The following is a 25,575-nucleotide window of genomic DNA, read 5'->3' on the forward strand; positions in this document are numbered from 1 at the left end:
CTGAAAAAAGTGAGGGATCTAGAGGACTAAGTGAATATCCTTAATCAGAACCAGAAAGGCCTTCTCTGCTTGTTCTTCAACTTACTAGCTTATTTAATGCACTAATTTAATACCACTTTAATAAAGTATCTTGAGATGAATAGATGAACAAGTTAAATTCTACATTAGAAGTCATTTTAATATTCTTTTCCCTGTAGTTCTTCGTACCTTGGCTTTTACTTTTTTGGTTTTTTTTCCTTTTTCCCCACTTAAGTTAAGGAATATACGCTATGGATTCAATACAGTTCTTGTGATCCTGGTCTGGGTTATCTTTATTGCAAGATCACAAATGGCAAGAAATATCTGGTACTTTGTGGTTAGTCTGTGTTACAAGTTCCTCCCATACTTCAGAGCCTCCAGTACTATGAGATACTGAAGAAGAGAATTGAGCACTAGGGCATCTATGCATATGGTGGTCTAACTACACAAAGCCTGTAACATAGTCATCTCACCTTTTGTAAAAGCATAATTTCATCTTAAATTGGAGTGCAAAATATATGGTATGGTATATGTAATGTTAGTTGTCTATCTTCCAGAAGACATAGAAAATAAAACGGTCAAGTGCCGGTCTGAATTGGCGTTAGACAAGCATTTAAATAACTTTAATTCATTGACCTGGGGAGAGAATGTTTTAGACCACTGACCAACATAACTGTGCAATTTGGCACATTTTGATTGAAATCTGCCTTAACATACTTATTTTTTTTCTTTTAATTTTTACACCACATTGAGGAAGGTAAATATTGTCATAGTAATTGCTAGTTTAATGACCTATTTATTTGAAATCCTAAAACTGCAAAGGATTTAGAGTTTCAGAAGTGTACAAATGCTGGTGGATCTCCTGGAAAAACTACTGGAGGACTTCTATAACTTGTCTTTACTTCTGCCGATTCTTCACTTCTCAAAGTAGGGTCATAATGGTGACTACTTTGCTTTTAAAAGGGAAAAAAAAAATCTCCCTTCTTCATCATGGAAAAGCCTTTTGTCCTGCCTGGTTTTCAGAACGCACTCAGTGATTCAGTTCTGTGCTCAAAATTGGCCCCGTTCTATTTGCGTTTGTCAGCATGAGCGATTTGCTTTTCCAAAAGCAGAACTGACCCTATCATTGAAAAGATAAAAGGGAACATTACCATGAGGGGGGAAAATAGTCATTGACCGTCCTCTTTTTTAATGATTTTTGTTGGGAATACAGAGCCAGCACTTGATAGTTACATTTCTGACTTCAAAAGCTAAATGTATTTAAAAAAAATTTATTATGCCTAGTTGATACTTACATTACTGGTAACTGTAGTTAGACAAAGTGTAGGCTTTCATTAAGAGAGAAACCTGTTCTTAAATTCTAAGTAATGTTAGCAAATACTTCATGAATTAATAGCTTTTTAAAAACTCTGAGCTATGAAATTTGGTGCATGGATAGACCAATGCATAAGCACACTCTCCTCTCTACCCCAATAAAACCCTTTTGTTTCGCTGGGCAAGCAGAGCAAGAGGCATCTTGCTGCAAAATTTGAAACATGTTAACAGTTTTTTCATCTATTCCTTAGATTTCTTCAGATTGAAACCTAATAATTTAAACTGTTTGTTTTGGTACGTAAAACTCAGACAAGCAACAAGTTGTAAGAAAAGCCTGAGTCCCAGTTTAAGGCAATACATAAAGATTCCTTGAAGCTCTGGTTGCACAGAATTCTATTTGAGAACACTGTGATGTTGCTCTTACTGATGCACTGACCAGCACCCGTGTCCAGTGTTTGTTCATTTAAAATCAATTTATACTGTATGTGAATACGTTCTTGAATCTGCTTGGAAAGGCAAATAATGACTTAATTACACAAGAGCTACATTATACTTGCCCTTGATAGTTTTTTGTCCGACTTGAATTAAGTATGTAAAGAACTTATTTTGCCATTCTTGTGGAAACTTACTTTAAAGAGAACACCTTTCATGTAGGTGTATATCATTTTGAAAAGACAATGGCTTCCTTGTTGAAGCTAAGTATTCTGTAGTAAGTAGTTAAGCTGTAATTCCTTTTTAAAATGACCTGTGTGTGTGTGTATATATAGATAGATAGATAGATAGATAGATAGATAGATAGATAGATAGAGATATATATGAAGCTAGCAATGGAAAGCCTAAATGGTCTAGGACCACACCTCGTGTGAGAGACCTGACTGTGGCTGAAAATAAATTATGGCTTCTGTGACTGAAGATGGTATACTTTAACAAATACATTAGGTATGTTGCATTTTTAGTTACCTCCGCAAGCATCTTACTAGATCTGAAAGTATGCTTAAGCATTCCTGCACTGCAGGCTTTTTTTCAGAGGTACCTACAATCCAATGATGTCCCTCTTCCCGTGTTGGCATGTGACTGAAGTTTGCAATAACACATGCACCATAGTCTGAAAATTATTTCTGTGAAGCAATTCACTTAGAAGTTTTGTTCTTTATCACCATTACACGTGATACTTTTAATGTTGATTTGTTAATGCTGGGAACTATGAAGCCAATTAATTGATTATTTCTGATCCATGCTACTTAGGAATCTATTCTGTTGAATATGTAACAGAAGAAAAGGATTGCTTCAAATGTAAGGATACTTAACCTCTACTCTTTCAACACTTGGCAGTTTAGAAAACCACCTTTCTCTTTGGAGGCTGTGGTTATCTGTTGACTATTGGTATCTTAGACTCATAGAATCATAGAATATCCCGAGTTGGAAGGGACCCATAAGGATCATCGAGTCCAACTCCTGGCACCGCACAGGTCTACCCAAAAGTTTAGACCACGTGACTAAGTGCACAGTCCCATCGCTTCTTAAATTCAGACAGGCTTGGTGCAGTGACTGCTTCACTGGGGAGCTTGTTCCAGTGTGCGACCAACCTCTCAGTGAAGAACCTCTTCCTGATGTCCAGCCTAAACTTCCCCTGCCTCAGCTTAACACGGTTCCCGCGGGTTCTGTCACTGGTGATTACGGAGAATAGCTCATCTGCCTCTCCACTCCCCCTCGCGAGGAAGTTGTAGACTGCCATGAGGTCCCCCCTCAGCCTCCTCTTCTCCAGGCTGAACGGGCTTCACAGGTGCTTGGCATGCAGGTTTAGTAATTAACCTTTTTATGTCTTCCATCTCTTGGAGTGAACTGGATATGAAGCTGGATGTCGTGGTAAGCTAGCTTGCCTGAAAAGGCCATCTCTGTCAGTCACCTGTGGTGGGGAGAGCAGAAAAACCCAAAACACCTAGAATAGCCATGCAAGGTGGAAAGCCAGTGTCAATGCAGTGTCACTCACTGTATACTTAAAGTAGTAGCCTTTGTAACTCCTGAGGCGGTGTTACCACCCATGAATGTTTTTGTATTTGAATGTTTTGCTCCGAGACCTGTTAAAACAAAAGCGAGGATGATGACTTGCATCTCGATTATAAGATTTAAAGCATGAAATTTCTTTCAGGACATCTATCTCTTAATTCTTCTTCCCACCAATGAAAGCATTGGATGGCTCCTATGTTAGGACAGATTGCCTTAGAAACCCAGGTGGGAGAGTTTAGAAGAGGTACTTAGCATCTGTTTTTGTAAAAAGACACAGGCATTGCACATAATTAACTGCCTGGGGCTCTGATATGGAACAAGAAGCCCACCTGGGCCTCGAGTCCTGGTGAAAGAATGGGCTGCCACTGCTTTCAGCCGAAAGTATCTGTTGTTAGTCTTTCTGCACAGTTTGCTTCCCATTCCTTTCATTCCTTGATCTTCAAGGTTGTTTGCTGCTGCCTCTTCTCAATCACTTTTAGAAGCTTTTGCTTGCTGTCTCCTTCAGCAGTTTCATAAGGTTCCATAGGGATGGACACAGGCTTTCAGGTAAGGCAGAAGCACAAATGAGTGTTGTCTCTCCACGAGGAGAGAACAGAGAAAGGCTGAGATGTTCTTCTGAATAGCAGCTTGGTTGAACTGACCCACGGTGAACTCCTTGCCGATCTGCCTCTTTTATCTTCTCCACGTAATGGACATGCCTCTCCATGCTGGCTTGTAAACAGTTGCTTCCAGAATGGCTGTTTGCTTCCTCTACTTCACTGCATGTAATTAAAGCATTTGTTCTCAAATGCAGGCCTTTTGGCAAGCATAGCTCTTTTGAGATGACAGCATTTTTTTTCTGTTGGAATATATATTGTGTTAGCTGGCATTCAAATTTATTTAATGGATTTTGGGTTTTGTAGAGCTTCTCAACTGTCCTAATAGATAGACTGCAAATGACTTCCTTTATGTAGTCCTTTATCAGTTCAGTGCTTCAGCGTCCTTAGCTTGACTGGCCGTGGAGATGTAGTTCACCAGAAAAACACTGATGGGATTTCTTGTGCACAGTCAGCCATCTGTAAGGTAAAACAGATTTTTTTTAACGTGAAATGTTGTGTACTGAGAAATGACTCTTTGACTTCTTTCTTCCAGAAAGAAGTGCGCCATTTCTTAATTGTTAGGTTTTATGTGACGTGCAGTACATATAGTTTCTGTTGTCCAGCCTTCTGGATTATTGCTCTTCTATTTACACTCCTTGGAAATAGTCTTTGGCAGAAAATAGTCTTTGGCAGAACTTGATTTGGAACAGATATATCCAGAGCAGATTTGAGTTGTCTTGTTTCTTTGAAGTATTACTCACCTGCGTTAATTACAATGCAGAAACTAATACTAATTTGCGCGCATAGTATAGTAATATAAGAAATTTCCAAAATGTGAAATGTGTGCGTGTCTCATCTCAATATTCATGCACGTGCATATAAAGAACAACATATATATGGCCAGTCTTTCTCTGCTCTGTTTTTATTCAGGGCTTCTGTTTTGCTGTTCTATCAGGGACCATTTTTGGCAATAAGGGAGGAAACAAACGTTTTCAAAACCTAGTTGCTTGACTAGAAGGCTGCTTATACAATGCCTATGGTAACTCGTGTGAACTGTTGGATACCCGGCTTGTGTCAAAACCGCTAGTCTGTGTTGTATGAAAGAGCACCCTCTGGTCTGAGGAGAAAACACAAAGTTGGCCTGGGCACGGCATTACTTGAAACTTCTGGGCTGCTGACTTGATGGTGCGATGTAGAATTAAACACTCTTAAGCACGTGTCTGCCAGGAATCTTCTAAAGAAGGCCTTTGAAGCATACACAATTAATAGCTGTTAAAATGTTAATGGGTTTGTTTAACTGTTAGTTTACTGGGGGCAGGAGAACTGAAGTGTGAGGGAAGCACAGATTGTCACCTGGTATCTCCAGTATGTTGATGTAAAGCGAAGGAAGGGAAAGAAGCCTTTTACCTTTATTGCAGAAATTACTTCCCAAGACTCCTGTAAAGCCTTCTGCCCTGCCACCTTTTGAAAGTAAGAAGCACGGGAGCTTAAAAGAAAAAATTGGGAAGTGGTTAGAAAGTGTGTTATTTTATACAACTGGATTAATACAACTTGTATAGCTCGCGGTAGTATCTTCACTTGTCCAAAGGAGAAGTGGAAAATGCAAGTTAAAATGGAAGCTGGATGATGAATCAGCTCTTACAGTATTTCTACTGTTGTTCTTTTAGGGTGGACAACATGAGATTTCTTTTGAAAGTAAATACTCGTACTAAGTTATTTCGAACACTGATTTTGCTCAATCGTAGTTCATTACTAAAATTGCTGTTGGATGATTTTTCTTGGGCTTTTTAATTCTGTTCTGCCAAAATAAGGTATCTGTTGGAAGAGAAAACTTTAAAAGGCTGTAGTTGAAATTTGGATTGTACGGTCGGTTTTGATCAACAGACTTCTGGGCACTGGCTGGGATTGCTTGGAGCTAAAGTAACTTGCGTACGTGTGGTGTTAATTGGTACGCTCTGCTTAGATTTAACCGCTGTATCAGTATCAGCGTGCATTAATAAGCATACCAGAAGAGCAATGGTCAGTGTTCTAAGGAAGCAACACACAATAATTGTCGTTATGAACTCGCACTGTAAGATTATCACAGTAGATTTTCTGACATCCCTGTTCTTTCACCTTTTTTTCTGTTAGAATAAAAGAATGACTGTGAAGATTAGTTGTTGGAAACTGTAAGAAACAGATCCCAGATCTCTCTTACCTGGCAGTTAACTTCTTTAGGAAAGAGTCTTGCTTCAGAAGACTGTAAGTGATGCATGTCTGCCCTTACAAGGTTTTTAAAAGTACTGCAATAAGTCATCTATACAGTCAGTATTTTTTCAAATAAATTGAAGTTTAGCGCTGTATGGACAATACCTGCCGTATTGTGATTTTGGCAGAAAGCTCTAACTTTATTTCAGTTAAACAACTTCCATGTCATTAGTGACTAAAATAGTAGCCCAAACTTAAGTATTTCCACATAAAACTCATCCTCTAGAATACATGACTTCCTTATTTTTGTCCGAACTCTAAGCATGCGTATCCATATAGGAACGGCTTTTCAGTGTTGATCTCTAGCAAAGTCTTAAATGTTTGCAGCGCAAGGTGTATGAGAGGATTTTCACCGCTTTACAGAACTGAGGTTTATCATTATAGGTATATTAAATGTAGTATGCAGTTTAGACCCATATCATTGTATTTTTATGATATATTATTAGCTATTGCATATAGAGACAGTGGCGCATATAATGTTGATAAGTTCTGCTCCAAAACAATTGAATTTTGAATAACAAAGTATCAATAGAGCCTGGAAATATTAAAAGCTGCAAGTAATAAGAACTACTTTTTTTGACTGCAGTAAGATATGTAGGCCCTAGTTTATTTACCGTTGGGTTTGAATGTTTGATGACTAGTAAATAAACCTGCACGGAGGCTATCAGAATTTTAAAAACACTTGCTACATGCTTAAGCAGGTAGCAGTAAATGGAAAGGTGAGAGAAGAGCAGCAAGTTCAGCTGCAATCCATGAAAGGCACTTTCCTGCTGCCAGTTAATGAAAACAACCTGGGAGCTTGTAACTAACTGCATATGCACACCTTGTTTGTGTGTATCGTTTTAGTTTTATTTTTTCCTACAGCTCTGTAGAAGCTGTATTCTAGGATTAATTTTTAGAGCAATTGAAGTATACGTCTAAGCAGAAGCTGAGTGAAAGTGCTGATACACCAATAATGATATAGCAGAGGCTGCTGCTTCAGTGAGTTTGTGGACTGGCAATTCATTCGAATTGAGACAGCATGCCAAAGGAGGAGGTTTTAAAACAGGGATCATACAGTGGACTGTTGTTGCACTGCAAACTGTCAGGTAAGCAGTGATAAATAGACTGAGTGCATGTCAACGGCAATTACTGTGTGCCGTTTTGAAAATGTGTGTTAAAATCCGCCCGGTTAAATCAGCCACTGCAGTAGTAATGCTGTATTAGACTGTTGTCTGACTTCCCTGGCATAACAGAATTCCCTGATGTTGGATACCTTGAGACAGGTATTTAATTTTTTGTTTCATATACCTGTTCATCTCTTGTTACCTGGTAATGCTTACACTCTTAACAGCTGGCATGGCTGTGAACGTCGTGCTCTGCAGAGATGAGAAATTCGGATGTCTGGCTCCAAGTTGCTGATGTCTTTGCGACGTCGCTCCAAGCCCCCTGTTGTTACAAAACTGTTTCTACAGTAAACTCCAGGTCTGCTGCCTGCCTTCAGGGTGGAACTTGGCCAGGCCTGATTTTGCTGCCACTGATATCAACTGCAGGATCGTGAACCAAAAGAGGGAGTAGGGTCTTCTGAGAGGTTTGACACAGATTCTGCATCACGGATACTTTACACGGCAAAGCCAACCCTTTCCAAGGTTTTGTGTGCATGCACATGCGCACACGAAACATCTTTCTGGGGAAGAGGATTGTTCTGATTAAAGGTAATTTTCCCAACAGAGGGGGGAGGAAAAATGACCAAGCAGGCAAACAGCGCAGCTCAAATGCTGTTTGAGGCTGACGGCTGATTAAAGCCACAGTGCAGCAGATGACTTTGCCTAGCAAACAGTGAGTCTACAAGTATCTTCCGTGACTCGAGGAATCATAAGCTACTGTAGAGAACTTCATGTTAGTGAAGACTGCAGTGCTTGCTGGGAGTTTGTGTACACAAAGTATTCCAGCTGTGACAAAATGGAGCTTTCTGTGGGCTTGATTGTTCTGATAAGAAGTCAAGATAATTAGCCTCGGAGCTTGGAGAGTTTGGGATATTGACACTTCTGGGTGATCAAATGGTCAATGTGTGTAAAATGACGTGCAACGTAAGAGTGATGTTACAGTGTTTCTGAATTTGTTTTTTTCTTCTCTCTGATTCTAAGTTAATTTAGCCATTTGTGCTGTTCTAACCTTTGCAGTGGCCACTCGTGCAAAGTTAATTCTGAGAGATGAAATTCTGGCTGTATTTAATTGTATCCTTTAATAATAGGGTTTTGTACAGGAAACTGGATATTTCAACATGAGTATGTGAGGAACGACAGAGGGTAACTAAAAAAAAATATTTCAATTTTAAGAAGTCTTTAAGCCGAAGTGTTTCTAGATCCTGTTCTCAAGGTTTTTCCACATTTGTGAGGTTTAAACAGTTGCTTTGTGCATTTCAAGCTTTTTTTTTTCTAGGAAGTAGAAGAATCTAGGCTAAACACAGCTCACAAGTGAAGGTCTGTGAAAGCACCGAAAACTGGAATGTAAGTGGAAGCTTCTTGTTCTCAGTGTTACATCCAGTCCATAGGATAGGCTTTGTGGCACAGCAGTGTCAAACACACTGATTTATCTTGGGTTTAGAAATGACTCACAGTGAACACATCTGTTAAGTAACTGAGAGAGGGAGTTAGGAGAATCTTATCAAGTAGAGAGAGAGCGCTGACGGCATTAAACTAGGATGCTACTTAGCGTCTTTGCTAACTATGGTGCGTTGTGCAAATTACCTAAAGCAAGAAGCCTTGGGCCCCTTACCAAGGTCAGTCTCCTAATAAGAGAGTGAGCCTGTCTTAAGAAACTGGGAGAAACTGGTCCTGCAGATGGACAAGAGCCAAGGAGCCACTGAGTCTGTGCAAAGACAAGAGGTCAACTAGCGGTGACGAGGAAGAGTCATCAATCTTCATCCCCATGACCCCCGACGACCACCACCAGAATACACTGCGCAAGCGCAGATGGGAGGAGCTTATGGAAATGACTCCTTGGAACTAATTTTAATATGAAGCGGGGACAGGTTAGGAATATGTATAGGCGTATTGTGAAACTTCATGCATATGTAACTCTTTGCTGCATATAACCAAGGCAAGTTGTCGCGTCAGGCGCGCACGACTTTGGCAAGACTACCCCCTGTGCTGCCCAGCGCTGAATAAACATACCTACTTCACAATCTTACTGATTGTGGAGTCCGTTTTCTGCAAGTCAATATCAGCAACCTGAGCTTGACAAAAGCTATCTACTTTTTTGCTTTGTTAATTTTTAGCCCGCTCAATGAGGTAAATCACATCATCTTGGGGTGAGGTGACCATTAACACTGACAAAGGAGAAGGGTCAGGACCACATGGCTGGGGGTAGTGAATACCGCTGTGGAGTATTGCTTCCTTGCTTCCTTAGCCTATCTTGCATATTCCTTGATTCTTAGATCCTTTGATACCAAGTGAGCACCAGATACACAGTAAGATTGGGAGAAGATACTATTCATTAAAATAATGGTATTTCAATGCATTCTGTTTCAGCTCCATACATTTATTTATTTGCTTTTTTGACAAGAGATCCTCAGAGGTGTATTTTGGGCTGTTTATCTGCCAGTTTTCTTTGAGATTAAGGTCTTTTTGTCAAGAACTATTCTTGGGGTGAAGATGATACTCCTCATTCTACATTGGAAAGAAATCTAGATATTGCCAGCAACGTGCACTTGCAGCCCAGAAAGCCAACCATATCCTGGGCTACATCACAAGAAGCATGACCAGCAGGTTGAGGGAGGTGATTCTCCGCCTCTACTCTGCTCTTGTGAGACCCCATATGGAGTACTGTGTTCAGCTCTGGGACCCTAACACAAGAAGGACATGGACATATTGGAACGACTCCAGAGGTGATCAGAGGACTAGAGCATTTCTCATATGAAGAAAGGCTGAGAGAGCTGGGGATGTTCAGCCCGGAGAAGAGAAGGCTCCGGGGACACCTCCTTGCAGCCTTTCAATAGTTAAAGGGGGTCTTATAAAAAAGATGGAGAAGGACACTTTGCTCAAGTAGATAATGATAGGACACGGGGGAACGATCTTAAACTAAAAGAGGATAGATTTAGATAGATTTAGACAGATAGATAGATAGATAGAGATAGATTTAGACATTAGAAGGAAAGTCTTCACTGTAAGGTAGTGAGGCATGGGAACAGGTTGCCAGGAGAAGCTGTGGATTCCCCATCCCTGGAGGTGTTCAAGGCCAGGCTGGATGGGGCCTTGGCCAACCTAACCACCTGAGTGGGTGACTTCCCTGCCTATGGCAGGGGCTTGGAGTTAGATGATCCTTAAGGTCCCTTCCAACCCAACCCATTCTATGATTCTGTGATATTAATTTACTCTGAATTTAAGGAACATCAGCTCTCAGTTAAAAAACAAGCACAGGTCTCAAAGGGTGGCCCTGTATCTGCTCACAGAGTGATTTAGGGTGGAAGGGACCTCTGGACTTAAGACTCTGCTTGGAATAGACCCAATTAGATCAGGTTACTGAGGTCCATGTCCACTCAAATTCTGAACACCTTCAGAGATGGACAATCCACATCTTTCTAGACACCATCTCCAATGTTTCAATGTTTGAGTACCGTCACTGCGAGTTTGTTGTTTTGGGTGTTTTGTTTTTTTTTTTTTTTTTTTGTTTGGTTTGGTTTGGTTTTTTTTTTTTTAATTAAACTGGCATTTGGCTAGAATGTCCCTAGTTTCAACGTGTCATGGGCAGCTTTTGTGATACCCCTGATGCTTTTTGTTACGAATTAGTGACTCGAGTTCTTGAAGGCGCTTTGGTGTCACAGTTAGTGAAGCATTAGTCTTGCTAGTGGTATTCTTCATCCGTGTTATGTACATGAGCTTTCTGTCACAATTACATGATTTAATACTTTTTGAATCAAAGCCTTGTACAGCAGTCTCCTGCATGTCAGGTAAGATTATATCTGGTAGATTTAGTTCTCTTTGGACAGTGAATGTTACACAAAATGGAACAGGTCCCCCAGATGATAATGAAGGACATAAGGCAATTAATAGCCTTGGGGCTTGCACGTTTTCTGGGATTTCAGGAGACTGGCCTTCAGGTTACTGCACCAAAGTAGAAATTCCAAGAAATGGCATCTCTAATTCTTTGTCTCCATCTATTTTTAATGTAAATTCATTGTTTTTGACATCTTGTAGTCAAACCAGAATTTACAGGTTTATTTCAGAGCTCAGAGAATTATTCAGAGAAGTCAAGTCCTTTGTCCAGAGGCTGGTGTCGTGATGGTATTGCCTGGCCTTGAGTTCTGCCATCTTCCAATGGGGAGCAAGCAAGGTGGGGGGATGTAGGATCTGTTTGTGGTGGGGTTAGGCGTACGTACAGGGGACGGCAGTGGGGCTTCCTTCATGGCAGGCAGCAAGGACCTCTGACAGAGCACTGATAGCTCTGGGTAATTGCAGTCTCTGTGCTGAGAAAGGTGCTTGTCTAAGCCTCTCATGCAGGAACCCTGGTATCTTCATTTTCTCTCCATTTTCTCCCCTGGCAATCCTCTGGCGTAACCTCCCTCCAGACACCTGCAGCCACTCGGCCTGCTCACCTGTCAGGCAGGGAGACCCGCTTCGTAAGCGCCTGTTGGTGTGCAGTGTGTGCTGCTGCTCTGTGCTGATCTCACCCGGCACCGCTGCTCGTCTCATCTTCCGCCAGCTCTGTGCTCCCCAGCTCTTGGTCTTGGTGTGCACCGTGGGCTCAATGCAGAGAGCAGTGCCCAGAGCAGCCAGCCAAGGCATGAGAGGCTTTTTCCACTAGATACTGATGATATGGCATCTGGGAATGCTTTCTGGCAGAGAAGCTGTGGCACTGATGGCTTTGCTCGAGTGCAGTAGCAAGTGCAGAGTGCCGGGGATGTAAACAAGGGCCAGGATCAGCTGAGCTGGAGCAGAAAAGGAGCGGGTGGGGGTCAATGCATGGAGATGCACAGAGAGCTGTGAGTGCCTTCTCACATCACAGAGGAGCTAGGAGCAGTTCCTCTTGTGGGAGGGCTCTGAACATGGGCTCCCCACCTGAAGAAGGCATTTCAGGGGTTGATATGGGACTTAAGATTTATTTCTGGTACAGGGGAGAGGGGTGTGGGTAAAGAGTTTTGTATCTTTTTATTTGTATGGAGCAGGGTTAGCTAAAGGGTTCTGGCTTGGTCTTCACATTTACACCTTTATTTCTGTTTTCAGGCTTCCATTAATTTCATTGCATCACAGGATGATAGTAAATCAGTAAGTACATCTGTTACGAGACTTTTTTGTAATGTCCCTATGCGTTCTGCAGTGCACAGAGCTTACCTGTTCCTTCTGTGTGTGCTTACTTTCAGCCCTGTAAGTTCCAGTGTTGGCTCTTGTACTCTCCTTCAGTCCTCCACGATACATCAAGCTTGTACAAATGCACTTAAATATTCCTAATTTGATAACTTGATGCAAATGTTCTTGCAGTTTTTATTCCTGGTTACGCTTGCAGCTTTCACTCGTGCTTTTTGCTGGATTATTCAAGTTCTGCTCCTAATCTCTTCAGTATGTGATGTTTTGTTCACTTCCACACAACAACCAGCAGTGATGGCATCTAGGTCAAATCTCAGACTTTTATGTCCACTCTTTGCTCCTATCTGTGCCTGCATTTCTAATTGGAGGCCTAGCTGGTTCTCTGTTCATTTGCACCTCCGGCTTTTGCCAGTACCCATTTATCACTGATGTTTCCCAGCTGTATCTCCCATTCATGGTGCATACGTTCTCCCAGCTCCGACATACTTGTGCCGTACCCCTCTGACCATTGTCGCTGCCACTTTTATGGCAGATTCTTGCTTGGGACCTGGGCTTATTCTTTGTTGTTCCTGTTATCACCTTGACTTGTCTGAATCTCTTTGCCTGTACAAAGTATTTGTACCAGAGGCATTGCTTGGTGTTTGGTGTTTGCTTCAGTAGCTCAACTGAGTTGAACTACTTGAATTGAGTAGAATTGAGCTCAGGTGCATGGATTTGTCTTATTCACTTGCATGCCAGAGACACCTTGCTCCCCTAACTTCTCACCTCTCTTCTCTCTCTCTTTTCCTCTGCTTTTTCCCCTACTATGTGATATTGACACAAGCAGACCAAACCAGGTGTCATTCAGCCTCTTTCTCGAGTGCGTCAAAATGCTGCCTCACATAATTCGGAGGACAGGGACAGCCCCAGTCCCTTCCAGAAACCTGAGCCCTGCTCCAGTATCCAGAACTCTGTAAGTGGCCTGCAGTTCTTTCTTGCTAAGCTTGTCCTAGGCTGCTCTAGTGCCACTTTTTCTGGTGGGGAGGCTGGACACAGCCTCCCAGTGGTGTCTTTGTAGTTTACAGACCATGTGCCTTAGCTAAAGCTGGTTTTGAATTTGCATCAGACTGGATGCCCTGATTAAGAACCCATACGCTACAAGTAGAGTTATAGTCAATGTGTCCTGTTCAGTTTTCTAACATAAAAGAGCCTCACCAGGCTGCCTTGTGTCTTCACTTATCCATTCAAAAATCTTGCATTGTTGAAACTGAATAGTGGCTGAAATCCTCACAGCACTTAGTTTTAAATCCTTATTTATGAACTGTTGCATTCTGTTGAGGCATATATCATTCAGAATCTTTTCTGTCAATGTCTTGTATCTTCGAACAAAAGCCAATATCATCTCACTGATAATAAGTTTTTTGATTTGCAAAATAATTGTTTTTTCAAAGATTATTTTTATCTGGGATTTATGTTGATGGGGGAGAAAGATTAGGTATTTTGGTCTTTGCCTTGGTAAGAATTGTCATGACTTGTGCACCTGTATTATAGCTCTTCCCTTTTATTAAAACCTATATGAAATTATAGCAGATTACAGACATTTCTCTGAATAAGTGAAGGGAAGACTTGAGATCAAGGTCTATTATTCTCCAGATTATTGATCCCTGAGTGGGTTGCCACTGGTTTAGGAGGCTATGACCATTAGCCTTGAAGTGTGCAGAACTATGGAACGGTCATTTTAGAAACAGCACGAGAGCCACTGGGGGAAAAAAATAGATTGAGACTGATAGATCCCTTCCCACAAGGAAGGCTCATTTAGTCATGTGAGAAAAATCTCAAATAATTTTCTTCAGACAGGATCTTCTGCGAAGCTATTTTATTTGTGATTGCAATGGCGGGCATCCTGTCAATTAGGAGCACATTTTAGTAAACAAATCATAACCTTTTATTCCCAATTACCCGACGCCTGATCACCTCCCCTGTTTCCTCATTGGCTGAGTACTACAGGTTCACAAGCTACTCGACGCTCCTCTATACCATATATGTACAAGTTTTCTTTTTTTCAACCCTTTAATTTCTCCTTTCTTATGTTTTGAGAACTTGCGATCTTTGTTTTACTGTTCTCACACTGCTCATCCTGTTTTTCTCAAGCTTCTACCTTATTTTGGAACAATGAGGCCTTCTACTCTCCACTTACCTACTGAGCATTTCTCCCTATTATGACTGCACAGCTACCTTTGAATACAGAAAATTAGTTCTCTACTGCAAAAACACAACTTAGTTTCTCACAGTCAGAAGTACTAGATAAAGCCAGGGCTTATCTTCCATTTTCTAGCAGACTAAAATTGGCTAATCAGTTCTAAATAAGGGTCAGTCAACTGTATATCTGCTGTATTCCAGCGTCCAAAGCCCATTGATTCAAATAAGTGCATTCTAGTTGAATTGGCTGGAAATCCTTAAGGATCAAGAGAGCAGTCTGGCACCTTGGCCAAGAGATCAGTCACAAAATTCTGGTGAAGTCAGTGTGGATCTGTACCACCAGAAGTATCAGTCCTCCACCATCCAAGAAATAAAATGAGGCTATGTATATATATAAATAAATAAATATATATATATATATATATATATATAAAATGAGGCTGCTGTATATAGTGTCCACTGCTCACCTTTCTGTAGAAGGCTGCAGTAGCTGTCACTTCTGTATTCCAGGCTTTGCAGGCTGAAGGCAGGCTTTTGAGGCAGTTTCCCTCATTTTCTGTTTTTGTTGTTGTTGTTGTTTTTTTTTCTATAAATCTGTGATTCTTTTTATATTCTGTATTTGTCCCTTTAGCCAAAGCCACCTTCACCACCCTCTCCTGACGAGATTCCCATCAATGTCAAGGAAGCATACAAGACCTTTGCAGCAGTACCCTTGTCACACCCTCTGCTCGAGATACAGGTAACTGGTGCTGACTGGGGGAAATGTTGCCCAAACAGTGGAACACACAGAAGATAAAACATTGCAAGTGAGCACGGGAAGTGTGAGGGTAGGAAGGAGGTAGCAACTTGTTTACCCCAAAGAAATATGCTGTGTGTGATGTTGAGGATGAACTAGGTTCATGAGTTAGATGTCTTGACTCATCTTGTATACGGATGATTTCTCAAGTTCTAGCTGCTGTATCATGGTTTAGGAAGCAATTATTGATCCTGAAGTAGCTCACCTTGTATTTTGTACTATTAAATTCAATTATTTTCATCCTCCTCAAAGCAACCTATCATTCCAGGATTCTATTCCAAACCTTTTGAATTTTAACAGTACTTATCTCCATTCAGTGGAGTGGATGAATGAAATAAAGTGCAGAGACCTTTGACAACTCTGCATTTCTGCAAAGCTGTGTTCTGGTCTTTTTTGTCATTCATCAACTTTTTTCATGCCTCCTTGGTTTCTGATTCAAATTTGGCAATGCAAATGTTAACCAAGATTGGTCACAAAACTGGTCTTTGTAGTCTCAAGACTACAGATCTTTGCAGTTCTTTGTTTAAAAAATTATATTATCAAATGAGGGTATTAGATTAATCTTCATTGCACCTGTTCCACTGTACTTTTTTCCATTTATTTTCATGTTGCATTTTCATCCTTGAATGTTTGTCCTAGAGCTTTTTACAATGCTTATATTAGACTAATGACTCTCCTTCTCAAATTGTTTTTGCCTGCTTCTTGATTCTGACAAGATATTAGCTATCTTTTAGACATAAATGCCCACCTAGTCAAACAAGTCAATTAAAAAAAGATCCTTGTTGGACTTTGAGTTTCTTGGGTCTTTTTATTCAGAATTCTTGAAAAGTGATCTGCAGGGGTGAGATTCTTAATAACTTCTGGCAGTTCTCATTTTACCCTTACAGTTTCTGATTTCTGGTTCACGGATGGATTTTGTGGATCAATTTCTTCTTTTCCCTGTAATTCTACTCTTCCAATATTCTGTTATTTTATTCTGCTAAATAAGATTTTTTTACTTCCTGATAGTGAAATTTCCACTTCTTAGAAGTAAATTTTACGTAGTTGTATCTTTGATTTAAAGAAAATCTAAACCTCTGTCTTAAGCTAAGCCCTCTGCTCCTGTTTGGTTCACTGATTTCCCTGTAAGTTTCAGTTTCTGCCCTTTTAAAATTGAAAACTTTTGTCACTATCTGTTTTTGTTTATCCCTCAATTAACTTAAATCCTCTTTGCCCACTACTCACAATTGCTGTCTGAAGCTGCCTTGCCTTGTGTTAATTCTGTGACTGTTCTGTGAACCAGTCCATCAGCTGATGTCCCTGACTGCTGCTGTTTTATATTGCATCATTGACACTTAGTTGTGGGAGAGGAGTGATGGTAGAAAACCCTCTTTTTAGAGTGTGCCCACTTCTCTGTATCCTTAGGAACTGCCTGGTCAGACCAGCACAGAGAAACCCAAAACTGCCCTAGAGGTGAGTTCTGGTGGCTGGAGCAGGAACTAGGACAGGGACTCAAAGAGGATTCAGGCTTTCGGGACTGTGGATGTGGAGACAGGATCCCAGTGCGGGCACACACTGAAGGGCTGGGGAGGAGGAGGAGGGTGTGGGTATGGAGCATGTGAGTGGGGTGGGCACGCACAGGGCACGCATTCAGGGGGGTATGGGAAGAGAGCCTTGGCTTGGTCGCTCTGTGGGCAGTGCTGGTGCATCTCCCACAGGTGCCGATGTCAAGTGGACTGCACAGCCCCGAACAGCGACCCTTCCGTGAGAGGCAGAAGTATTTTGAAGTTGAGGTTAAGCAGCAGCAGATGGATAAGCCTCCCAGGCGTGTCTCCTTGGTAGGAGAGGATGACCCAAAGAAAATGAAGGAAGAAGAAGGTATGCTTCAATCTGTGCGGGGACATTTGGCCTGTTAAGTGAGTCCTACCTCTATGGGAGGCATGAGATAGCGCACACACCAGGAATCCAAGATCTGCAAAAGTGTGTGGGTGGTTATTAAAAAGGCCTGGTAACTGCTTGACATATGTGAACTTTAATGAGTTTATTGGCTGCTCCACTGTTACTGTGTAAAACACAACTTCTAATCGGGACAACTCTGAGTAAAAGAATTAAAAAAAAAAAAATCTGGGGAAGAGAAATCTCACAGTGAATATTGTCCAGATAATAAATGAAATTTTAGCTTACTCAAGATGAAATATCCCAGTAAAATACTTCAAAATCGTAAGTTACATCCTCTGGATCTCTGCAATTCTAGCAGTTACCCAAAGATTTCTGCTGTTTTGTGCTCCCATTGCCAGCAAACTACAGCTTTAGAAATTTCTAAATCTTGTCATAAAGATCCCTAGTCATGTTTTGAATTAGGCACACTTACTTGCACAAGTGTTCCAGTTGCATTTTCTTATTTTAAAAGCATTTAATAAAAGAGGCCAAGCATCGTTATTACTTTGCAGTTACAGTAGATTGGTCAGAACACCTGCCTGCAGAGAGTAGCCTATTCACAGGCCCCTTTTGTCCCTGTTCCTCTTGCGTCCTGTGCAGCTGCCTGCCTGCCTAATGGTTCCCTTTGACTCGGTGCCAGGAGGAGGGGGTTCCTCAGCACTCCAGTCCTGGTTTTGGCTGAGATAGAGTTGATAGAGTTAATTTTCTTCCTAGTAGCTGGTACGGTGCTGTGTTTTGGATTTAGGATGAGAATAATGCTTAAACATACTAATACTGTAGTTGCCATAGAGCAGTACTTACACTTAGTAAGGGACTTTTCAGCTTCTCATGCTGCCATGCCAGTGAGGAGGATGGAGGTGCACAAGAAGCTGAGAGGGGACACAGCCAGGGCACCTGGCCCAAACTTACCAAAGGGATATCCCGTATGAAGTCATGTGGAACAATAAAATGGGGGGGGGGGGGAGGTTTCTGCTGCTCAGGGAGTGTCTGGGCATCAGTCAGTGGTGGTTCTGCATCACGTTTTTGTATATTCTAGTATTCTCTCTCATCCCACTGTGTGTGGGAAGTGAGTAAATGGCTGTGTGGTGCTTAGCTGCCTGCTGGGTTAAACTACAATAAGCCTCTAGGAGTGGAGGCTTATTGACTAGGGAGGGCAGGACTGAGGGAATGCAGTAGAGCTTATTACATCTGAAACATCAGTGGAGTGGAGGAGAAACAAAGGAAATGGTGAAGAGCACAGACTTGAAGGGATGATGAGCATAAGTTCCTGCCCAGAGGCTTCATCCCTGTGGGGTTTTAATGAGTGCCTTGTGGTGTAAGATGAGTCTGTATTATTTTGACAGCTCAAAAGCTGCAGCAGAAACATACCCTTCTGTTGGAAGAAGAAGTGGAAGAGGATGAGATGATAAAACGAGTGCCTGAGGTGAGCATGCAGTCCAGTGTCATCACTGAAGGAGTTGAGTACAAGATTGAGAGACTAAATGGAAGGAGCATCCAGCCTCCAGGAACTCGGTAAGACAAGACTGCTTGCTCAGTGCTACCTACATGTGTCAGAGGTGTCTCAGCATCAGTAGTTTTTCAGGGAAGAGGGCTGGACATTATCTCAGCTTCAACATAAAACCACTCAGTATGGGGTTTTGTTTTTCCAGCTTTTTCTTTTCAGAAGAATACCTTCTTCAGCTCTGTGCTTTGGAATGTAGAGCCATTGATTTTTGGTGATAGCTAACTTGTGGTAAGCCTTGGTGCTGGACCTGGCTTTGATTCTTTAGGGTATTGATTCCTGGTTCTCCTGGAAGGAATACAGGGATGCTGTTCATGTTTGTAGGGAGAAAATTTGTGTGGCCAAAGCCCAACTAGAGTTGAAGCTGGCCATGTCTGTGGGAGACAATAAATAAGGTTATTTTAGATATGTGAACAGAAAAAGGAGAACCAAAGAAAACATAGGTCCGCTACTTGATGGGGAAGGTCTCCTCACAGACAGTGACACAGGCAAAGCAGAGACATTTAATGCCTTCTTCGCCTCTGTCTTCAACACCGATGATGGGCTTCGGGACCCAGGGTGCCCTGAGCTGGAGGACCATGACAGTGGGAATGACAAACTCCCAACCAACCCTGAATGTGTGCGGGATTTGCTACTCCACTTGGATCCATACAAGTCCATGGGTCCGGATGGTATTCATCCCAGGGTGCATAAAGAGCTGGCTGGGACCTCTCTCAATTATTTTTCAACGATTTTGGGAATCTGGAGAGGTCCCAGTAGACTGGAAGCTGGTAAATGTGCCAATTTTCAAGAAGTGTAAGAAAGAAGACCCTAGCAATTACAGGCCTGTCAGTCTCACGTCAGTGCCTGGTAAAACTATGGAGAAGATGATCCTTGAAGTTATTGAAGCGCACCTGGGGGACAATGCAGTCATTGGTCCCAGCCAGCATGGGTTCACGAGGGGTAGGTCCTGCCTAACAAAATTGATTTCCTTTTATGATAAGATCACCCATCTAGTCGATCAAGGGAAACCAGCTGATGTGATCGTTTTGGACTTCAGCAAAGCTTTTGACACGGTTTCCCATAGGATCCTACTGGACAAAATGTCCAGCATACAGCTAAACAAAAACATGATGCAATGGGTGAACAATTGGCTGATGGGCAGGGCTCAAAGGGTTGTGGTAAATGGGGCCACATGAGGCTGGCGGATGGTCACTAGTGGGGTCCCTCAAGGCTCCATTTTAGGGCCAGTCCTCTTCAATGTTTTTACAAATGATTTGGATGTAGGACTATAAGGTGTTTTGAGCAAATTTGCCAATGACACCAAACTTGGAGGAGTTGTAGCCTCGGCTGAGGGTGGAAAGGCCTTGCAGAGAGATCTGGACAGACTGGAGAGCTTGGCGATCACCAACCACATGAAGTTTAACAAAAGCAAGTGCCGGGTCCTGCACCTGGGACGGGGCAACCCTGGCTATACGTACAGACTGGGCGATGAGACGCTGGAGAGCAGCCCCGCAGAGAGGGGTCTGGGGGTTGTGGTTGACAGCAAGTTGAATATGAGCCAGCAGTGTGCCCTGGCAGCCAGGAGGGCCAACCGTGTCCTGGGGTGCATCAAGCACGGCATTGCTAGTCGGTCAAGGGAAGTGATTGTCCCGCTCTACTCTGCGCTGGTGCGGCCTCACCTCGAGTACTGTGTGCAGTTCTGGGCACCACAGTATAAAAAGGACATTAAACTGTTGGAGAGTGTCCAGAGGAGGGCGACGAAGATGGTGAAGGGCCTAGAGGGGAAGACATATCAGGAGCGGCTGAGGGCACTGGGCCTGTTCAGCCTGGAGAAGAGGAGGCTGAGGGGAGACCTCATCGCAGTCTACAACCTCCTCGCGAGGGGGAGTGGAGAGGCAGGCGCTGAGCTATTCTCCGTAATCACCAGTGATAGGACCTGCGGGAATGGTGTTAAGCTGAGGCAGGGGAGGTTCAGGCTGGATATCAGGAAGAGGTTCTTCACCGAGAGGGTGGTCGCACAGTGGAACAGGCTCCCCAGTGAAGCAGTCACTGCACCAAGCCTGTCTGAATTTAAGAAGCGATTGGACTGCGCACTTAGTCACGTGGTCTAAACTTTTGGGTAGACCTGTGCGGTGCCAGGAGTTGGACTCGATGATCCCTATGGGTCCCTTCCAACTCGGGATATTCTATGATTCTATGATTAAATCTGCATTAATTTTGATAGTCTCTTTTCATGTTTAAACATCAGAAATTGCAAAGCACCTAGTTCTGGTTCACAAGAACGTGAGCTTCTCTGGCAGCTGAGTTGAAAGCCCAAGCTATTTCTGCCAGTAAATGATTTCACACCCTGCCTACCTGCACAAAGACAGCTTGCCTGGTGCATCTGGCATAACACAGGGGGAATGCTAGCCATGCCGGGTAGCCACATCACCTCTAGGGAAGTGGTAAGTTTCTTCCAGCTCCTGTGCTCATTGTGTTAACAAAGAAAATTCACAATGTCATAGGGGCCTGGGCATATCTATCCCATGAACTGAATAAAGTGCCCACTCTTGGCATCACTTGGAGAAAGGTGTGAGTAGGAACTTGTACTGGAAGACCACTTTAAGCATTTGAAAGCAGACATGGCTCTGCATTCCCACGCTTAGGTTCTCTGTTGCCATACTGCATTTCAGGTAACTTAGTTCACTGTTTACTTGCTGAGAGCAATGTAGGGACAGTTTCTTCCAACACTTCCTAAGTTTGGAGTACCCATCTGCCACCTGTTGGGGGTGGTTCTTGTCCTCATCTCTCTGAAGGGTCTCATGAATGCCAGCATTTTTCTCATATTAGTTAAAGACAATGGACAACGACAGAGTGCCTTATGAAGTACTGTGAACTAGATAGGGCCTTAATATCATAGTTAGTATTGTGATGTATGTGAAGCAGACATGTACCCATAAATCTAGTAAAATAGAGCCTACTTGATGCTATGAGGCGATGAGGAAGAGGAGAATCAGAGAGCCTTAGCACTGGCTGGCTGCATACAAAAAGAGGTTTATTTTACCAGTGCATTTCTCTGGAGCTGCAGAAAATACATGCCCAGTGAGCATCACCCCACTTCTTCCTACTCTCAGCACTACTTGCAGCTCCTCCGCCTGCTGGTCCAAGCATGTCAGTCACAGCACGGACAAAGAGAGAATTATTTCATCATGAATAAATGCTTCTCACAGATTTAGAAATTTCCTCTAATATCTTCCAACACCTTTAAATATGTACAGGTCTCAAGAGTTATCCACAGCAGTGAAACTGAGAAGGAGCCTGAAGACAGAGTAAACATGGCCGTGCAAGTCTAGGGAGGACCTTCCCAACATGGACATACGGAGTGGGTTTTGGAATAGTCATCAGAACAACTACACAAAGACAGGTTTGGATAGGCATCAGCCGGGGGCTCTGTTGGTAATGAAAAGTAACTGAGTTTAAGTAAATGCAGTAAATGAAGGACCAAGGACCTTCCAGACAGACGTTTCACAGTGAGCAGATTGCACTGATGACTGGATAGAGGAGCAGAATTTTGTGCCTATTTTGAATAAATGGTAGTATAGAAAACCTCAAATGCTCTTAGTTGTGTGAGCGGTTCCAAAGTGCTCTCCAACATGTATGTGCATGTTAATAATAAAATATTTTCTGTGCTGGTTTTGCCAGATTTATTCACTAAGGAAAGAAGATGATGGGGTCTACCAGTGTCAAACTACTGACATGGCTGGACAAGCACATACAGATGGAAGTATCACAGTGCTAAAGGAGAACAAAAGCAAGAAAGAGGAATTCCTTTTGGCATGGGACAACCTAGCCTAGCAAATAGTGCTGGCAAAAGCAGTGCACACCATTCCCAGGAGCCAGTTAGCTTTTATAAACAGATCAGAATTTGTAGATGGGAAAAAAAGCCAGTTGCAGGGAAGGATGTGCTCGTATGTGTGCTATGTGCATTTAATTTTTCCTCTCTAGAGCAACAGACAAGGCTATTTCTTTATACCACCTTTCCCCATCCTAACAAGGATACAAGCAGCTGTACTGGCACCAAACATTTCTGGATGATACCCTTCATAAAGGCCAGTTATGCAAATCATACCCTAAACACAGTAATAATAGCAACAGAGTGATAGTATTTTACTTAAGAGCCTTAGAAACCCTTCTGTGAAAGTTCTGCCACTTTCCGAATTTGTAGCGCAATAGTGGTTCCTTCTGTAATGCATCTCAGTGAGAAAGCATAGGTTACACTGGACCAGCAAATTGCACTATGGTGAATGGTCTGTTGCATGTAAAGAAAAATCTGAAACTAGGAAACCAGGCTGTGGGAAAGAAAAGAAAGGGAGAGCAATGTGTCACTTGAAAGCTGTTCTGAAAATGCACTGCGTTATAGTAGAAATCTGTACCTTTGATATTTGGGGGTGTAGGGACGTGGATTTTAGACTCGGTTTTCTCGTAAAGACTTCTTTGGACACATTCCAGGCTAGATGCCTTGACCTCTGCACTGGGGGCCAGGTTCCGGTGTCTGACGACTCTCTCGGTGAAGAACCTTTCCCTTACACCTGGCCTGACCCTCCCCTGTTGCAGCTCCGTGCCTCGGGTCCTGTCGCTGTCCCCAGAGAGCTCAGGCTCAGCGCCTGCCCCTCCGCTCCCCCTCACGAGGAAGCTGCAGGTCTCCATGAGGCCTCCTGTCAGCCTCCTCTTCTCTGAGCCGAACAGAACAAGGGACCTCAGTCATTTCTCATATTTCTTGCCCTCCAGACCCTTCACCATCTTTGCAGCGCTCTTTTGAACACTCTTTATTAGTTTTGTCCTTCTCGTGTTGTGGCACCCAAAACTGCACGCAGTACTCGAGGTGAGGCCACACAGGCACAGAGTAGAGCAGGACAATCATGTCCCTCTGAAATGTGTCCTCTCCCGTGTTCTAGGAAGGAGGAATGTGCTCATTCAACAAGGGCACAAGCTACAAACCGATCAGTGGCCACCTTTGCTTCTTTCTTCATAGTAGTTAGAAAGTGTCGCATTAATACTCTCGTTACAGGTTTAATGTCACTTCAATACATTACGTTTTCTTATTTTGAAAATATGTGATTAATACTGAAAATATGTAGCCAAAAATACTTATCAATACTGACAATACATAGCAAATATGTAGGAAGGAAATAGCAATAGAAGCAAGGACTGTTTCCATCGTTTCAAATAACATGTTTTCTCTGGCATATTTTTTGATGCTTCTGAGGAAAAGGCCACCGGTTGTCACACCTTGGCACCTCCAGAAGTGGTCCAGAAACAAAGAAGCTGATGCTGATAAATACTCAGAGAGGTAGATGTGATACAATGAAGCAAGAAAAACAGAAGTCCTTCATGACTGCTTGTCTGCTACAAATGGACCATGTGAGTCTATTCCAGTAAACTGAGAATACTTTACTGACTCCTGAAACTGAAAACTCCTGAAATCAATTTTTCACTCTGTAGATTTGCACCTCTGGCCTACTTTTGTCCCACAGTACTGACAGCTATCTGATTAAGTCTCTGGTTGCTTGCATTGCCTATAAGATGCTTCAGTTCTGAGGAAATGCCAGAAAGCCGTGGGCACACAGGTGAAGAGCTGCCACTGTTACCTGTGTGCTGTATCCACATTACAGGGTCGCCTACCAAAACACCAGTCAACAAAAAAGTGGGAGAGGGAGAGGGAAGAAAACCAGTCCAGGCAATTCATTTGGCAAAGGCGGATTGATTAACCAGAGACCATATGTTTAAATACCTGCATGTATAAATTACAGCCACAGGCGAGTGCTTGGCACTATATACCTACACTCTTTCCTTGTCATGATGACAGCCTACCCAAAACAGCAAGAGCAACACAACGTCAATGTACATATGATCAGCAGCAATATGGGTAATTCTATGGGTAACCCTAACTACTTCCAGCAATGAACCCTTATGTTGCTTTGAACAGAGGATGAAGGCCTGTCTTTTCAACCCCACCTCCACCCCTACCCTCCCCACCCCCCATGCTTCTTTTACTTCACACTACTTATTATGCAAGTCAAAGAAAAAATAACTAAGAAAATAACTACTTGGTTTATCTGTTAGTCTGTTTAATCCATTAGTCACTACATATACCACAGCACACCAAACCTGTTGTTAAAACAGCTGTTACAGTACATAACCGCATAGAGCTAAAGCTTAGACAGGTTAATCTTGGCATACCATCTGCAAAGAAAAAGTAGAGCAAGCCATGGACGTTACTATTGGACTATGTACTCGGACACCACACTGGCCGTGGTTGAGAGGCCTGAGGCAGGGTTTGGTTAGTAAAAGACAGGAATGGTGACAGGACTATATGATAGGGCTCTGAGGTCAAAGAGAAGGTATTTCTCCATGGTTACAGATTTGGTAAAGGCTGTTGTACGTGTGTGAGACTTCTCACAAGGGTGTTTTCCAGCTTTGTTTTACATGCCAGCCATTCTAAGACAGCAAGAGCATAGGCGTTGTGGAACAAACACCTTCTACTTGGTTTACCATGGGCAATCATCAGATGTTGTAGGCATTTCACAGGGGCTCACGTCTCATGCAAATACTCATTCCTGTCAGCCCTCTGAAGCTATATATGAAATGACCACTGGGTGGATTTGCAGGTGAGCCAGAAGGACAGATAGCACAAGCTGCCTGAGCAGAGAGGCATACCCGCGCACCAAGCAGGAGTCTAGGAGCAGAAAATGTCAGTTACTGTGACGGAATTGG

At 42.7% G+C, this 25,575-nt stretch overlaps 1 protein-coding gene across 3 annotated transcripts; it reads left to right on the forward strand.

Annotated features, from left to right (window-relative positions):
* The first annotated feature begins 236 nt into the window (after window positions 1-236).
* On the forward strand, window positions 237-24,365 carry LOC106049667 (protein scribble homolog). 3 transcript variants are annotated; one of them, XM_066987922.1, is made up of 7 exons: window positions 3,470-3,885; window positions 12,368-12,409; window positions 13,275-13,400; window positions 15,258-15,365; window positions 17,120-17,279; window positions 18,683-18,851; window positions 24,068-24,365. In XM_066987922.1, exons 1-7 carry the CDS (start codon window positions 3,868-3,870, stop codon window positions 24,153-24,155), a joined length of 711 nt encoding a protein of 236 aa, XP_066844023.1. In that variant the 5' UTR covers window positions 3,470-3,867; the 3' UTR covers window positions 24,156-24,365. The 3 variants fall into 3 exon arrangements, with proteins under 3 accessions (XP_066844025.1, XP_066844023.1, XP_066844024.1); XM_066987923.1 differs by lacking the exon at window positions 24,068-24,365 and adding an exon at window positions 22,080-24,061 and having other exon boundaries at window positions 3,471-3,885; XM_066987924.1 differs by lacking the exon at window positions 13,275-13,400 and having other exon boundaries at window positions 237-3,885.
* The last annotated feature ends 1,210 nt before the right edge of the window (window positions 24,366-25,575 follow it).

The sequence above is a fragment of the Anser cygnoides genome, chromosome Z (assembly GCF_040182565.1).
Source record: "Anser cygnoides isolate HZ-2024a breed goose chromosome Z, Taihu_goose_T2T_genome, whole genome shotgun sequence".
Classification (NCBI taxonomy): domain Eukaryota; kingdom Metazoa; phylum Chordata; class Aves; order Anseriformes; family Anatidae; genus Anser; species Anser cygnoides.

Bases quoted from the DNA above. Each gene is read 5' to 3' on its own strand.
- LOC106049667 (XM_066987922.1), top strand. The intron at 12,410-13,274 runs GTAAGTACATCT...TGACACAAGCAG, and splicing joins CACAGGATGATAGTAAATCA to ACCAAACCAGGTGTCATTCA. The intron at 15,366-17,119 runs GTAACTGGTGCT...CATCTCCCACAG, and splicing joins ACCCTCTGCTCGAGATACAG to GTGCCGATGTCAAGTGGACT.